Source organism: Mytilus californianus, unplaced genomic scaffold (assembly GCF_021869535.1).
Source record: "Mytilus californianus isolate M0D057914Y unplaced genomic scaffold, xbMytCali1.0.p SCAF_4, whole genome shotgun sequence".
In the NCBI taxonomy this organism is placed as follows: domain Eukaryota; kingdom Metazoa; phylum Mollusca; class Bivalvia; order Mytilida; family Mytilidae; genus Mytilus; species Mytilus californianus.
In genome coordinates this window covers 4,806,783-4,824,663 of record NW_026262690.1, presented here as the reverse complement: position 1 = coordinate 4,824,663, position 17,881 = coordinate 4,806,783, and the positions used below count along the sequence as shown (strand labels likewise).

The 17,881-nt window shown below is 32.0% G+C and overlaps 1 protein-coding gene across 18 annotated transcripts in view; it reads right to left on the bottom strand.

The window, feature by feature from the left end:
- The window catches only part of LOC127739383 (peripheral plasma membrane protein CASK-like), a 229,056-nt gene that overhangs the window by 21,167 nt on the left and 190,008 nt on the right, over positions 1-17,881 (bottom strand). For 15 of the 18 annotated variants that reach the window (XM_052251086.1, XM_052251085.1, XM_052251088.1 and 12 more), the window contains 4 exons: positions 5,385-5,576; positions 4,238-4,316; positions 3,472-3,557; positions 1,197-1,265 (listed from right to left, as the gene is read on the bottom strand). In XM_052251086.1, the coding sequence (XP_052107046.1) occupies positions 1,197-1,265; positions 3,472-3,557; positions 4,238-4,316; positions 5,385-5,576 (426 nt within the window). Of the gene's footprint in view, positions 1-1,196; positions 1,266-1,643; positions 1,737-3,471; positions 3,558-4,237; positions 4,317-5,384; positions 5,577-17,881 lie in introns of all 18 variants that reach the window. The other 3 variants (XM_052251094.1, XM_052251091.1, XM_052251096.1) reach the window with 1 other exon arrangement.

Sequence of the window (17,881 nt, the reverse complement as noted above, 5' to 3'; positions counted from 1 at the left end):
TGTTTTAATCACCAATCACCAATCAACAATACCAACTCTTCAACTACAGTACTGTAATTCCTTAAATGTAATTTGACTTGACTTTTGCAGTGATTTTATCAATGCTCATATGAAAACTTATGCAAATTAGCTTTACTTACAATTACAATTACTATTGACAACACAGTATATAGGAAATTCTGCTTATATTTCATAAAATTAAGCTTCACATGTACACAGAGGAAATAAACATTTATTTTCATTTTATCAAAGCATCAACATATTACATTTCAATAGGGAATAATTAAAACATATTTATAATTTTGTTGTTGAAGATGTTTGAAAAATTCTCCTATTTAAATGCAATCAGGTTGTATTGTGCCAAATATTTTGAGATAAAAATAATTATTGCAAATAAAAAAAGTATTTTACTTCTGCAGACAAGGAAAATAAAAACAATCTGATACGATTTACTTTCAATATGTTTCCCAGCCATTGTAACAGTATCTAAGGTTTTGGATCACAAACTACAGGAAATGTCTAGATTTTTAATTAAAATAGAAAATTGTGATGCTGGAAAGCAATGTTTGTTAGAATTTTCATTTATGGCAACATATACACATTTTGGCAATATTTTGAAATTTCATGAAATTTGAATGCATTTAGAACTTGTTCAACTGCATTTGAATATCAAAAATGATATATGTATCAGATATAATTCTAGAGAAACTATCAATTAAAAATTTGTGAAATTGGTCTAAAATGTATAGGATTAACATAAAAAGCGATTCCTTTTTTCAGTAGAATTCAATTAGTCTCAATATATAGTGTGATAAAGGGTAAAAACGACAGAATAATTGTAATATTGTGATGGTCTCATGCTGTAAAATCGTATATTTTCATAATACACTCATACTTAAATGATTTAGACAGCAAAAAAAAAAAAGAAGCCCAGTGACCAACAGCATTATATTTTTTAAAATTAAAATTTTTTTTAATGTAGTACATGTATCCACTATGTAAATTAATTACATCCACTGAAAACTATTTTTATGGATTTAAAATTTGCCAGTATTTTAGAAATGAAATCAGAATTTTGTAAACAAAGATTCTTTAATTATTCAACATATAGATTTTTAAATTAGTCATATTTGGCACTATACAAGACGACACAATTACATATTTAACAATGCCTTCACCCTAGAATAATTACAAACCTCACACTGGGCTGGGCTATTTCTATGACTGGGGACTATCTTCAAGCTGACATTTCCCCTCGCTTCTCTCTGAAAATGTGCCAATGGTGCAAAATATATTGTGACAACAACTGGTAAAAAGGCTTATGTGTTTTATAAACAAAATTTGTAGTGTCACGAAAATATACAAGTAATGACAAATAAATTTTAATTTAGATTACAAATTTTTGACAAATCTTGAAATAAAATAATATGCAAAAATACCATTTTATGGTATTAAACATTTAAAATTTATTTGCCAATAATAGAATAAATGATGACAACATCAACCAATGATAAATCAGTAAAAAATAAGAAATAGAGATAATGTGACAACATCAACCAATGAAAAGTCTATGATGACAACATTAGCACCAACCAATGAAAATGTCTGATTATATCATACAACAACATCAACCAATTAAATACCTTTTTATGATTATTATTCATGTGCTGTTGAGCAAACAAGCCAGATGTAGCATGTGGTTGAACTTTAAAGGTCACATGTCCTTTTAAGGTTTTCTGTGGTGAGCAATAATAACAGATTTTATTCTTTCTGTTGAATTGCAACAGAAAGATTTACATTCATGCTTTTCTAACTTAAATATTTACATATACAATGAGAAAAAATATCTCTGACATTTTTTATTTGAATCTTGAAGTTGCTCATAAGCAGATTTAACTGTAATATATTGGCTTATAACACTCAGCTAGTAAACCATTTAACAGGATGAGAGAAATCTTCGCAATGTCTCACAATAATCAGCATGACAAACCTCAATTAAAAAATGTCTCTGGAAGCCATGTTTTCTTCTCAGAATATAAATATTTATGTAGGACCTGCCATGTTTATTCTTGCCCTATTTAGTTTGATTTGGTCAAGTGCTTTCAAAAAGGTAAAAAGGGGACAAAACAAAGTGGACAATAGAAAACCAAGAATCAGAAAATGCAATGGCTAAAAGAAAGAAGAAAAACATACTAACGACAGTTCACAAAACCTAAGGATTGAGTAACACAATTCCTCTCCCTACTTTACTTGCCATGATTGATTTAATTTTGAAAGTCTTACTACAAGTATAACATAAACTTTACATTATCAATGATCCATAACAATAAGGTCATGGTCAGATAAAACCCTTGTAGACAGACATGTACAGCTTGCAATCATTCCATACACCAAACATATTGGACCTTTTATTTATAGTATCAAAAGAACAAAACCTAACTATGAAAACTTAAAATTGTCAAATGAACCATGAAAATGAGGTCAAGCAAGGTCAGTTGATGCATGACAGACAGACTTGTACACCTTAGAATCATTCCTTGCACCAAATATACTAAAGCATTGCTTATAGCATCTAAGAAACAGACTTAACCAGAAAAACTTAACATTGACCAATGAACCATGAAAATGAGGTCAAGGTCAAATAAAACATGCCAGACAGACATGTTAACCATGCAATCATTCCATGCACCAAATAAGGTTGACATTTTGCTTATAATATCTAAGAAACAGACTTATGCAGGTACAAACTAAATATTGACCAATGAACCATGTAAATGAGGTCAAGGTCAGATGAACCATGCCAGAAAGACATGTAAATCTGACAATCATTCCATACACCAAAATTAGTTGACCTATTACTTATAGTATCTGAGAAGAGGACCAAACTACAGAAACTTAACATTGGTCAATAAACCATGAAAATAAGGTCAATGTCAGATGAAACCTGCAAGAAAGACATGTACACCTTACAATCATTCCATACACCAAATATAGTAGACCTATTGCTTATGGTATCTGAGAAATGGACACAATCATGTAACGTTAACCTTGATAACTTTGATCCATGAAATGAGGTTGAGGTCAGGTGAACCCGGTCTGACAGACATCTAGACCTTGCAAGGTACCAATATATTTAACCTGTTACTCATAATAAGTCAGAAATTCACATGACAAAAAATAATATGATTTTTTTACAAGCAGTTGCTGAACCATGAAAATGAAGTCAAGAACATTGGATATATGACAGACGAGAACTTCGTAACATAAGGTATCTGCATACAAGGTATGAAGCATCCAGGCCTTCTGAAATATAAAGTTTTATACAATTAGTTTACGCTGCCAGATAGTAATCCCTATGTCTCATATTCTGCGACTTTTGTAGCAGGCGAGATAAAACCCTATGTAATTTGTGGTTTAATTTGTCACTAAATATGTCAAAGAATCTGATTATGCCATTTATACATGTCTTACCAATAGTCGTTGTAAGTTGTCTACAGTCTGATTGGATACATTTACACCATTTATTTCTCGTATTTCATCTCCAACATGTAGTGTTCCTATTATGAACAACAAAAACTTAAATGAGATAAGTAAATTGTATTTTGTATATGTTTTCATACACAAGAAAAATCAGAAACATTTACTTTCTAAGATACTAATTTAATTGATCAAATTAATCCCAGCAACTATCTTCTATCATAATAGGTGTTCCTTGTTGCACCTCTGACATGAAATTTAAAATAGAAAAATAAATTTTGTTTCATTTATATGCACAAAAAATTAAGGTTTCAACTCCTTCTTCCAAGGGAAGCATTAGTTTTGTCTTAGACTACCATATTTCACAGTAGTAATCCAATCATTTTTTGATGTTTCCGCCACTGACATTCTTCAGTTTCTCTATTATCCTTCTAACCTACATGGCTAATATTCTATCTTTGGCACTATATGTTTTTTTGTTATCATAATATGTTTCTTTGGCTTTACAAAACATTTTTAATATTTGAATTTTGAAGCAACCTTTTCTTAATTTTTTTGATTCAATACTACAGAAAAATATCTTTATTTTACTCACATCCTTTAATATTTTAGTACATGTGTTATAAAATAATATCAATTAAATTAATATTTGGATAAAACAAAAGAGATGTTTATTAGCTTTGTTGAAATCAATTGATACGTTAAAGTGTTTGCTCATTGCTGTCCTCTGGAGACGTCAATCAAGGAAACATATAATTACCTTGACGATGAATCATGCCTCCATGGAGAATCCTAGCAACCAAACATTTTCCTTGCTCTGTCACCTTTAATGTTATTCCCTAAAAAGACATCAATTGTAAAAACGAGGTTAAGGCTCTAAATATAGATCAAAATCAAATTAGTCCATTTTTATGAATATTCATAAGTATGCTCTGATGGAAGCTTATCCTCTTGTGCGAATTAATCTGTCTATAAACAAACCCATTAAACAAACCTTTACTTATTTGGGGAAAACTTTCCATAAAACCACACCATAAATTTTACATTTATAGATAAATGAGAGTTGTTAAAAGCACAAATATTCAAGGATAGTATGTTTAACTTGATATAAATAAGTTTAATTTGTGGGTTTATCAATATAGAAGATGAAGTTAAATATAAAATACTACATCAAAATGTTATAAAATGAAATTGTTTGAGGGTCCACAAGGATAAATCTAAAGATAGGTTTTAAAAATATTTGTATGTGGAAATTGTAGAAGGCTTTAGACATTAGGTTTAACAATGGAACTTTTTAATGCTGTATCCAAACTTACAAGAAGAATTGTTTATTGGATTGAATATGCCTTTATGCTAACTGATAATTTTATAAAAAAAGAATTCTTTTCAGGGAACTGCAAAAACTATTATACTTAAGAATTGAATACTTCTTTTTGTAATTTTATTGGGGTGTAAAAGCATTGCCTGAAGAATATTTTGTATGAAGCGCTAAAGCATGAAATTAAAACATATATCAAATTTTTCATTAGCATTCCATGCAGTGTTGTGACGTTTTGCATCTTATTGGGAAATAAAATCTAATTTTGAAATGCCTTGCAATAGTTGTCAGTCAATAAAAGTAGATTATTATAAAACATACATGTAATTTTACACTAGTAATTTTTTGGGGCCCTTTATAGCTTGCTGTTCGGTGTGAGCCAATGCTCCGTGTTGAAGGCCGTACCTTGACCTATAATGGTTTACTTTTATAAATTGTAATTTGGATGGAGAGTTGTCTCATTGGCACTCATACCACATCTTCCTATATCTATGTAATGTAATTATATTCTTTAATATCTGGATATCATGAACAAATTTAAAGGTAAAAACAGTGAACAATATTTTTTCACAAAGGTTTAATCTCTTACCATAGGTTCATCTGTATTTTTCTGAAACTGTACCATTCTTACACGTGTGACATTGGAAGACTCCATTTCTGACACAGGGGTTTCAGGTTGAGAATCCCCGTTAAGATAAGGCTGAAGTGGTGGGGGAGTTACACGTACAGCATCCTCACTGTAGACTTCATGAGCCACAACATCATGGGCTTGTAATAAAGCCTGAAAATACAATAATGACAGACTATAAAAGAAGCAAACTTTAGCATATAAATTTGTGAAACATATCATGTAATAAAACAAAGAAAATATTACAATGATTGACTTCAAATTAAAAATACAAGCATGCTTGTAATGAAGTCTGAAAATAAATATTAGTGACAGGATTGTACTAATTCATGAAAGCTTGTTTCATAAAACCATTACACAGTAAAAAAATATTAGGCAGTAAATTTAATCTAGTTTGTAACAAAATCTGAAGAATATTTTGTCAGAATGAAAATGTTAGCTTTTCATAAAAAACATGCTTCTGTCAATTTATTTAACTCCCCAATATAACTATTAACAATTCATACAAAATGTGTCTCAGTCAATGCTTTAACTCACCAATATAACTATTAATAATTCATACAAAATGTGTCTCAGTCAATGCTTTAACTCACCAATATAACTGTTAACAATTCATACAAAATGTGTCTCAGTCAATGCTTTAACTCACCAATATAACTGTTAACAATTCATACAAAATGTGTCTCAGTCAATGCTTTAACTCACCAATATAACTATTAATAATTCATACAAAATGTGTCTCAGTCAATGCTTTAACTCACCAATATAACTGTTAACAATTCATACAAAATGTGTCTCAGTCAATGCTTTAACTCACAAATATATATGTTAACAATTCATACAAAATGTGCATAAGTCAATGCATCAACTCACCAATATAACTGTTAACAATTCATACAAAATGTGTCTCAGTCAATGCTTTAACTCACCCATATAACTGTTAACATATCATACAAAATATGTCTCAGTCTCACAGTTGATGATTTTAACTCGCCAATATCGTATGAAATGTACTTTTCAATGCTTTTACTCACCATTAAAACAGTTAACATATTTTCACACAAAATGTACTTGTCAATGCTTTCACTCGGAAATGTAGCTGCTAACATTATGAGACAAAACTTCTAGTAGTGGTGATTAATCATGCCAGTTTTACCCAACTTCAAGGGATTTGAAAATTAGAGAGAGGAAAGGATTTGTGAAAGACGGACAAGCTGATAATTATAGGCCTTCCACCGATTAATCTGTCGACCTAAAAGGCAACTTTTTTCAGAAATTCTAAATTTTTATAAAAAAATCATTCTAAACATTTTCCATTCTTTAAACCAATGCTGGCAACAGAAGACATATGACAAAGTATTGATTTTACTCCACACAGATCTATACTGAATTCCAATGCTGGCTGGGGCCTTGGTGGCCATGTGGTTCTTTTAATGACTGTATCACTAGCCTGTCAACACTGAGGTTGTGAGTTCAAACCCAGGACATGGCAGGCACATTCCATTCCAATCTTAATTGACTAGAATTGCCACATTTCCTGCCAAAAGGTTGATGATTCTCTCTGGGCAATCTAGCTTCCTCAACCAATATAAACTGGTCGCCTCAAAATAGCCAATAGTGCTGATCTTGATGGTAAACACCAACAATCAAATCAATCAATTAATCCATCAATTTAATGCTGGCCATGGTAGAAATATCAGAAATAGTCATTTTTCCTCAACAAAGTTTCAACAGTTAGTGCCAATGTTTTCCAAAGTAGACATATAACAAGTATTCATTTACCTCCACATGGTCTCTATACTTGATGCCAAAGCTGGCCAGAGTACACTTAGTACAACACAGTTTACAATTACTTTATTAAATGTAAATAACATACAAAGTTTTAACTATTTTAAAAACTAAATATAGCCATTTTGAAATCTATAAGACATGAAATAAAAAATTTCATAAGAACTTGTAAGGTTGCATTCCAATATTTAGTATTAGATTTAGCATTTGGCAACCACTTTCCTGCACAAATTTCAGTCTATTTTAAGTAACTATGACCTCAAAATCAATGGGGATCTTTCTCTCATTATATGTGACCATATATTCAAGTAAGGTTGCAATCCCATATACAGTAATTGATTTAGTATCCAGAAACCACTTTCCTGCACAAATTTTGGTTTGATTTTAGTAACTTTGACCTTAACCTTAACAGAAGTGACCACAAAATCAATAAAAGAACAGAGTTCCAATGTCCCCAGCATTGCACATATTTTATCTATATAAGGTGAAAGGGCAATTTTTTCAATATTTTTTAGAGAAATGAGGCTTCAGAGCAAATGCAATGTGATTTCCATTATAGTTAATATTTCCAAGGGGCATAACTCATTAAAAATATTTGATCAGAACTTATTTTCGAAAGTGCCAAAGACATTGCTGATATAAACCTATGATATAAGTTTCATAAAATTCTGGCAAGAATTGAACATATGAGAGCACTAACAATGCAATTTTCCAAATAATCAATACTTCCAAGGGGCACAACTCTTTTAAAAATTATTGATCAGCACAAATTTTTGAACTCTTCAAAGACATTGATGATATAAACCTATAATATAAATTTCATAAATATCTGGCAAGAATTGTACACATTAGAGCGCTCATAAGATATAATTAATATTTCCAAGGGGCATAACTCTTTTAAAAATTCTTGATCGGCACTGGTTTTCGAACTCGTCAAAGACATTGCAGATATAAACTATGATTTAAGTTTCATAAAAATCTGGCAAGAATTGAACACATGAGAGCGCTAACGATGCAATTTTCCATATAGTTAATGTTTCCAAAGGGCATAACTCTTTTAGAAATTATTGATTGGCACTGATTTTCGAACTCATCATAGACATTGCTGATATAAACTTATGATATAAGTTTCATAAAAATCTGGCAAGAATTGAACACATGAGAGCACTAACGATGCAATTTTCCATATAGTTAATGTTTCCAAAGGGCATAACTCTCTTAAAAATTATTGATTGGCACTGATTTTCGAACTGGTCCAAGACATTGCTAATATAAACTTATTATATAGGTTTCATAAAAATCTGGCAAGAATTGAACAATGATCTTTATGATACATAAGAAAATATGACTCAGAATTTTCTTAAATGGTAAATGAGTAATAGTGCTTTTTCGAAAATCCTGAAAACTCTTTTAAAAATTCTTGATCGGCACTGGTTTTCGAACTCGTCAAAGACATTGCTGATATAAACTATGATTTAAGTTTCATAAAAATCTGGCAAGAATTGAACACATGAGAGCGCTAACGATGCAATTTTCCATATAGTTAATGTTTCCAAAGGGCATAACTCTTTTAGAAATTATTGATTGGCACTGATCTTCGAACTCATCATAGACATTGCTGATATAAAACTTATGATAAAAGTTTCATAAAAATCTGGCAAGAATTGAACACATGAGAGCGCTAACGATGCAATTTTCCATATAGTTAATGTTTCCAAAGGGCATAACTCTCTTAAAAATTATTGATTGGCACTGATTTTCGAACTGGTCCAAGACATTGCTAATATAAACTTATGATATAGGTTTCATAAAAATCTGGCAAGAATTGAACAAATGCGCTAATGATGCAATTTTCCATATAATTAATGTATCCAAGGGGCATAACTCTTTTAAAAATAATTGATCATCACTGATTTTCGAACTTGCCCAAAACATTGCTGATATAAACATATGATATAAGTTTCATAAAAATTTGTAAGGGTTCCGCGGAACCCAGTGTCTCGCCTACTTTTGCTGTTAATCGCAGGCTCAACAAAAATGAGGAAAAAAAATAATAACAATATTACTTTCGATACAATCTTTTGATTGTAAGAAGCTTCTGTCCCAATTTGGTAAAAATCCAGGATAGTTTATGAATCTAATAAATGTTTTAAATCTTTAACTGCAGACTGTATGTAATGTTAACTGGAAGAAAAACTAAGTCCATTTATAAGTAAAATACTGATAAACAGGTACAAAATTTTAAAAAATTTCCTTCAAGATACTAGCTTTTGATCATAAACAAGCTTCTAACCAAGTTTGGTACAAATCCAGGATAGTTTATGAAAGTTATTAAAATTTTAAAAACTTTAACCACAGAGTGAATGTAATGTTAACTGGCAGAAAAACTAAGTCCATTTATAAGTTAAATACGGAAAAAATGGAATTTTGTTTTTTACATATTTACTTCTGGATACTATCTTATGATCATAAACAAGCTTCTGTCCAAGTTTGGTAGAAATCCAGGATAGTTTAAGAAAGTTATTAAAATTTTAAAAACTTTAACCACAGAGTGAATGTCATGTTAACTGGCAGAAAAACTAAGTCCATTTAGAAAATACAGAAAAACAGGATTTTTTTTTTTACAAAATTTACTTCTGGATACTATCTTATGATCATAAACAAGCTTCTGTCCAAGTTTGGTAGAAATCCAGGATAGTTTAAGAAAGTTATTAAAATTTCAAAAACTTTAACCACAGAGTGAATATTTGTGGACGCCGCCGACGGAATGTAGGAACGCTATGTCTCGCTTTTTCGACAAAAGTCGAAGGCTCGACAAAAATCTGGCAAGAATTGTACATTTGAGAGCGTTAACAAGACCGGTTGGACAGATGGACCCCCGGTATTTCTATGTCCCCAACAATGCGTTGCGAGGGGAACAATAAGGATCTTCTTCCCTTTAATGAGCCTATATATTCAAATAAGGTTGTAATCCAATAAAAAATATTTGATTAAACATGTTGAAACAACTTTTCTGGACCAATTGCATTCTATTTTTAGTAACTATGACTCTGACCTTTGATGTAGTTACCTTAAAATCAATTGGGGTCTTCCTTTTATTATATATGACCACATACATGTATCCAAGTAAGGTTGCAATCTGATACAAAATACAGCATTTGATTAAGTATTCAGAAACATTGTGGTCATTTCTTAGTGACTTTGACGTTAAAAGAAGTGATCTCAAAATCAAAAGGCATCTTCCTCTCATTATATGTGATTCAAGTATGGCTGTAGTCTGATATAAAGTATTGGAGTTAGTAATCGGGAATGGAAATGACAGATTAACTGCAAAATTGTAAAAACTATATACCCCCAGAGGCCCAGACCCCCCATTAAATTGACCTAATCACAAACAACATGTTAATTATGCAAAGGTTTCAAAGTCAATGGACCATGACTGAGTGAGGAGGGCCAATTGATCTTCTTAACAAGAGGCTCTTAAAAGCCTGAATAGCCCACCTGTCAAAATTTGAAATAATAGACAAAAACTTGAAAACCAGAAAAAATAGTCATTGAAGCAACTAGATATCATTGAGATGGGAGTCATCTCTGTGGGCCCCACTGTGAATAATGTGTGGTAAAAAATTTGTATCTTTATCATTGGACATGGGGTTGTCAACTGAAACCAAAGTTTTTGACCTTGACCTTTGACCTAAGAAGTTGTACATAAATTATGACACACCCTCTGGTGTTGGTTTATTTACATGTCATGTATAAATTTTGAAATCATAACGGTTCTCAAGATATAGAGTGGACACTATCTTTACCATAGGACATGGAGTTGTCATCTAAAACCAAAGTTTTTGACCTTGACCTTTGACCTAGGAAGTTGTACATACATAATGACACACCCTCTGGTGTTGGTTAATATACATGTCAAGTATAAACTTTGAAATCATAACGGTTCTCTAGATTATTATTATAGAGCGGACACAATTTGTTACAGACGGCCGGACAGACTTATCACTATAGGGCGTCCGCCATTCGGCTGGGCCCTAATAACTCAAATACAGTCAACCAATGCTTTTGGTCATATATAGCATTTTTGTAATTCTTGTTTTGCTGTTTTCAGTTACAGCCTTTCTATTATAGTTTCGACAAAATAGACAGAAGCTCAAAATATTACTCAAAGTTATCATTAAAGGGCAATAACTACTGTAAGAAGTCGTTTAATTGTTATGGTCATTATAGCATTTTTTTTAGATCTAGTATAGCTGATCATTTTTTCTGTTTACAGTTTCCAACTATCTATAATAGCTTTTGAGGTAATCAATCCACAATAACTTGAAATTAGTCAAAATTGTCATTAAAGGGCAATAACTACTTTCAGAAGTCATTCAATTGTTTTGGTCATTGTGACATTTTTGTTGATCTTGTACAGGTAGTCATCTGAGAATGCTGGTGGAAATATGAAGAAGGTAGACCATTCTGACCATTTTCACCTTTCATAAGTTTATGACGGTCCAGGTCCAGGCCATGTGAGCTAAAAATGAGATTTGTCAATGCTAATACTGTACATACCAAATATAATTGACCTACCATCAGTGTTCTTCATAAACTTAGCTTATCACAAAACTTAACATATTGTTGACGCTCCTGACACCATTACCAGAAACATCAAGCCTAAGTTTTGCTTCAGCATTTTGTTGCAGGCCAGACAATAATAATTAAGTTTCCAATTTCAATACACAATATGTACAGTTAAAAGATAACTTAGAACTTAGAAGTTGAATGTTTCTTTAAAAATAAGCTCAAAAAGCAATGAAATACTATGTCATCAGCATTCTGCCAACAGTCATGTGTAAAATAACTTGAAACTTCAAAATTGTCACCATAACTTCAAAGGAACAAAACATTGAAGGGGACAGCCATATATTTCTGTTAAAATATGAGTTATTTTATTGCCAAGTGATCTTTATGATACATAAGAAAATATGACTCAGAATTTTCTTAAATGGTAAATGAGTAATAGTGCTTTTTCGAAAATCCTGTATTGCCCGTTTTCTTTATTTGAAGGAAAATATAGGTCATATTGTAAAAAGAAAGTTAAGACATCTATTTTTATCCTCTCTCTAAAGGCAAAATTAAATTATCTCCGTTGAATTTGTACAATTTGTTATCCAATTTATCCATTTCACTTGAAATTACTAATTAAAAACATACCTTACATTTGACGAAAAGAATGAGATTCCTCAACAGATAGAATACAAAATCTGAAAATGATAATCACTTTCCCAATTGCCTTTATATTCCCCAGTGTCTTCTTTGTCCTTAACAAGATCTTTTAACGTGACAAGTCGCCTGTTTATTGCATTGACAAAAGGTCTACATAATTAACAACTGTCATTCTTTACAACAAACTTGGATGAACATAGTGTAATCTTATTGGTAGATTTTCATTCTCAGAATTTTTTATCCACGTAATTAGTGAAAAATAGGAAGAATCCAAGCTTTTCTTGATAAAATGCTTGTTGTGTATAAGTTCAGCCTCTTCAAGGGAGACAATTAATCATTATTTACATATGAAATATGTCATCCATAATCAAATGATATACTTATTCATTGTAATAGAGGATAGAGTTTTTACATCCCTCAAGTCTTTAGAAATCTAATAAATATTGATTCAACAAATGACCAGATCTAATAAGTACATTTACTGGAATATAATCATAGGAACAATGTAATAACGTAGTTTATCATATTCTCTGCAGACAGACATATAGATCCTTTTAGCAATCAATGCTAAAATAAAATACAATTTTACATCATTAAATGTTTGAGAAATTTTATTTTCCCCATCTGTCAACCAATTATCGTTTATTCTCTGCCGTTAAGGGAAAACATCAATCTTCCATTTCATTTTATATAGATTGAATAAACAGAACTTATTCTTCCAAGTTATTCTGTGCATATAATACTTATCCAAAACTGGGACAGGCCTGCTGAAGCATAAACAAGAGGTCTAGTCTATATGACATATTACTGTGAATTCATTTATTTTCGAGGGTACCAATTTTTCGTGGATTGAAGAAAACTTGCCTTTTTGTGGATATTTAATTTCGTGGTTTCGGCAAAGTCTGCATATTTCCTTTAGGAAATTTGTAATTTGTTGAACATTTAAATTCGTGGTTCCCCTGTACCCACGAAATCCACGAAAATTGGTATCCAACGAATATTAATGAATCCACAGTATACCATACATATATGATAAACAATTCTATTGGGTAATAGATTATCACATGGCAAGGAATAATTCAGTAAATTATCATTCAAATGCAAAGAAGGACAAAAAAGCTTAAATTTGCACCAAGCCATGAATAACCCTATCATTCACCAGTGAATAACCATATGAGCTACTTCATATGTACACAAGTTATCTACTATCAAAATGATGCCACAGACACATGTGAACATACATCATACTGCACAAGTTTTTTCTCATTGTTGAAGGCTGTACGGTTGCATATGATTGCCTACATCCACTTCATTTGAACTTTGGTGGAAAGTTGTCTCATTGGCAATCATACCACATCTCCTTATTTTTATCATTGGCAATCATACCACATCTCCTTATTTTTATATAAACTGATGACACACATGTCTAGATCAGACTCATCAGTTGTCAACAAAGGAAAGTATATAAAGAACATATGGACTGTACTGGTCTAGATCAGACTAATCAGTTGTCAACAAAGGAAAGCATATAAAGAACATATGGAATGTACTGGTCTGATCAAACTAATCAGTTGTCAACAAAGGAAAGCATATAAAGAACACATGGAATGTACTGGTCTAGATTAGACTAATCAGTTGTCAACAAAGGTAAGCATATATAGAACACATGGAATGTACTGGTCTAGATTAGATTAATCAGTTGTCAACAAAGGAAACCATATAAAGAACATATGGACTGTACTGGTCTAGATCAGACTAATCAGTTGTCAACAAAGGAAAGCATATAAAGAACACATGGAATGTACTGGTCTAGATTAGACTAATCAGTTGTCAACAAAGGTAAGCATATAAAGAACACATGGAATGTACTGGTCTAGATTAGACTAATCAGTTGTCAACAAAGGTAAGCATATAAAGAACACATGGAATGAACTGGTCTAGATCAAACTAATCAGTTGTCAACAAAGGTAAGCATATAAAGAACACATGGAATGTACTGGTCTAGATCAGACTAATCAGTTGTCAACAAAGGTAAGCATATAAAGAACACATGGAATGTACTGGTCTGATCAGACTAATCAGTTGTCAACAAAGGAAACCATATAAAGAACACATGGAATGTACTGGTCTAGATTAGACTAATCAGTTGACAACAAAGGAAAGCATATAAAGAACATATGGACTGTACTGGTCTAGATCAGACTCATCAGTTGTCAACAAAGGAAAGCATATAAAGAACATATGGAATGTACTGGTCTAGATTAGACTAATCAGTTGTCAACAAAGGAAACCATATAAAGAACATATCGACTGTACTGGTCTAGATCAGACTCATCAGTTGTCAACAAAGGAAACCATATAAAGAACATATGGAATGTACTGGTCTAGATCAGACTCATCAGTTGTCAACAAAAGAAACCATATAAAGAACATATGGAATGTACTGGTCTAGATCAGACTAATCAGTTGTCAACAAAAGAAACCATATAAAGAACATATGGAATGTACTGGTCTAGATCAGACTAATCAGTTGTCAACAAAGGAAAGCATATAAAGAACACATGGAATGTACTGGTCTAGATTAGACTAATCAGTTGTCAACAAAGGTAAGCATATAAAGAACACATGGAATGTACTGGTCTAGATCAGACTAATCAGTTGTCAACAAAGGAAACCATATAAAGAACATATGGAATGTACTGGTCTAGATCAGACTAATCAGTTGTCAACAAAGGAAACCATATAAAGAACATATCGACTGTACTGGTTTAGATCAGACTCATCAGTTGTCAACAAAGGAAACCATATAAAGAACATATGGAATGTACTGGTCTAGATCAGACTAATCAGTAACCAGCTCTTACGATCAGGGATAAAATCAACCAGAAAAAGAATTGAACATTCATGTGACATTTAACTATGTTGGAAGTTTTCAGACACATAAAATTCTTTCATATTACTGCAGCAGATATCAATGTCAATTTCTTTCCATTACAAGATTGATCTGTCAATCAATTTCTGTGGGAACAATACAGCAAAATTAAATAAACCAACAGAAGTGTACATATATAGAAATATTAGATTGAAAGTAAATCTTTTGACCTTTCAATCTAAATCCAAATTAATCTTAAATCACAGCGTTTTTTGTCTTTTTTACTGTTGCTTGGCTGTAAGTGTTGCTCTCCACCTTTTGCAGTTAATTCAAAATTCTGACCAAATTTCTGTTCAAATGATAAATTTTTTTAACAAACTGCTGTAAAAACCCAGTCAAGTGGTGAAAGTGCAAGGTGACAACATAAAGCATACTTACAATCTTATTGGATTTTACTTCCACTTCATTGATATTAAGACAATGATTATAAGAATTTCTATACATACTTTTATTGTAATTGTCATTTGAAAGGTGATAAGGTAGTAATTTTTGAATTGCTATAAGAAATGTCCAAATTTAAGTTTTTGAATTATTTCTTCTAAAATGGTGTTTTTCTATGCATGCTTCAAAGTTTTCTTTAAATTAATCTATGAAATACTTTGAGAAATATACTTTAAGCTTAAATATGTTCTCTTGAAGTTTTAAAGAGAGATCTAAGATCAATATTTCAAAAGATCAATGATTTTAGATTATCTCCCATGGAAACTTATTAACAATGCATTGTAATTTCACATATATTCTATTGAAAAAAACATGGTCTAATTCAAACTGATGTCTTATTCATATGAATTTAGAAGATCTGAACAGTTGGGGCGAGTATGAACACTACATTTAAACTTGATACAGCTCTGAATTTGGATTGTGATTAAATATTTGACACATGGTATGTTTCTGACACAGAATAAATGTGGTCAAAGAACTGAAATTTGGAAATTGGACTTTTACCTATTATGGTCTAATATCTAAAATCTAAATATGTGGTTAGATTCAGCATATCATAGAACCTCAAGAATTTTAATTTTGATGAAATCAAACAAAAGTTAATTTTGGACCCTTTGGACCTCAATGTGGACAAATTTGATAACAGGGCCCAAAATCCAAAATCTAAATACATGGTTAGATTCAGCATATCAAAGAACCCCATTTTTTCAATTTTTATTGAAATCAAACAAAGTTTAATTTTGAACCCTTTGGACTTTTAATGTAGACCAATTTGAAAACCAGTCCCAAAATCAAAAATCTAAATACACAGTTAGATTCAGAATATCAAATAACCCCAAGAATTCAATTTTTTTTCAAATCAAAGAAAGTTTAATTCTGGCCTCTAATTCCTAAACAACTAGGACAATAACCCCAAAAATCAATCCCAACCTTCCTATTGTGATATGGAACCTTTTTTGCTACAATTTCGTAGAGATCAATACACTTAAAGTCAAGTTATTGTATGTCTTCGGATGACGATGGAGACATCGCCATAACATAATAACGAACGCAAAAATTTATATAACAAGAAATGATTGTAACAGGATGCTGTTACGAAGTCTCCCAAACGAAGCTCCCATAATTCGTAATTCCCAGGGTCGTCTGAAATTGGGCAAAGTCCAGTGAAAATTGGTTTGGTAAAGTTATATGCATTAGTGATGCCTGGGGACTAACCCTGTATATCATTCAAATCATCTTGGCATGACAAACCAGAATATATATGGTTTAGGGGTGGGGATCTCAACTACTGACAAGATACTAGAACATTGGGGGGAACCCCTGGGGACTGACCCTATACGTCATTCAAATGTTCGAGACATGACGAACAGGAATATATATGGTTTAGGGGTGGGGATCTTGACCATTTACAAGATATTAGAACATTGGGGGTGGGGGGAACCCCTGGGGACTGACCCTATATGTCATTCAAATGTTCGAGACATGATGAACAGGAATATATATGGTTTAGGGGTGCGGATCTCGACCATTTACAAGATATTAGAACATTGGGGGTGGGGGGAACCCCTGGGGACTGACCCTATACCTCATTCAAATGTTCGAACATGAATATATATGGTTTAGGGGTGGGGATCTCGACCATTTACAAGATATTAGAACTTTCTCAAATGGCAGGGAGTGGGGGATGACCCCTGGGGACTAACCCTGTATATCATTCAAACCATCTTTGCATGACAAACCAGAATATATATGGTTTAGGAGTGGGGATCTTGACCACTTACAAGATATGAGAACTTTCTTAAATGACAGGGGGTGGGGTGACCCCTGGGGACTAACCTTGCATATAATTCGAACCATCTTTGCATGACAAACCAGAAAATATATGGTTTAGGGGTGGGGATCTTGACCACTTACAAGATATTAGAACTTTCTTAAATGGCAGGGGTGGGGGTGACCCCTGGGGACTAACCCTGTATATCATTCAAACTATCTTTGCATGACAAACCATAATATATATGGTTTAGGGGTGGGGATCTTGACCACTTACAAGCTATTAGAACTTTCTTAAATGGCAGGGGGT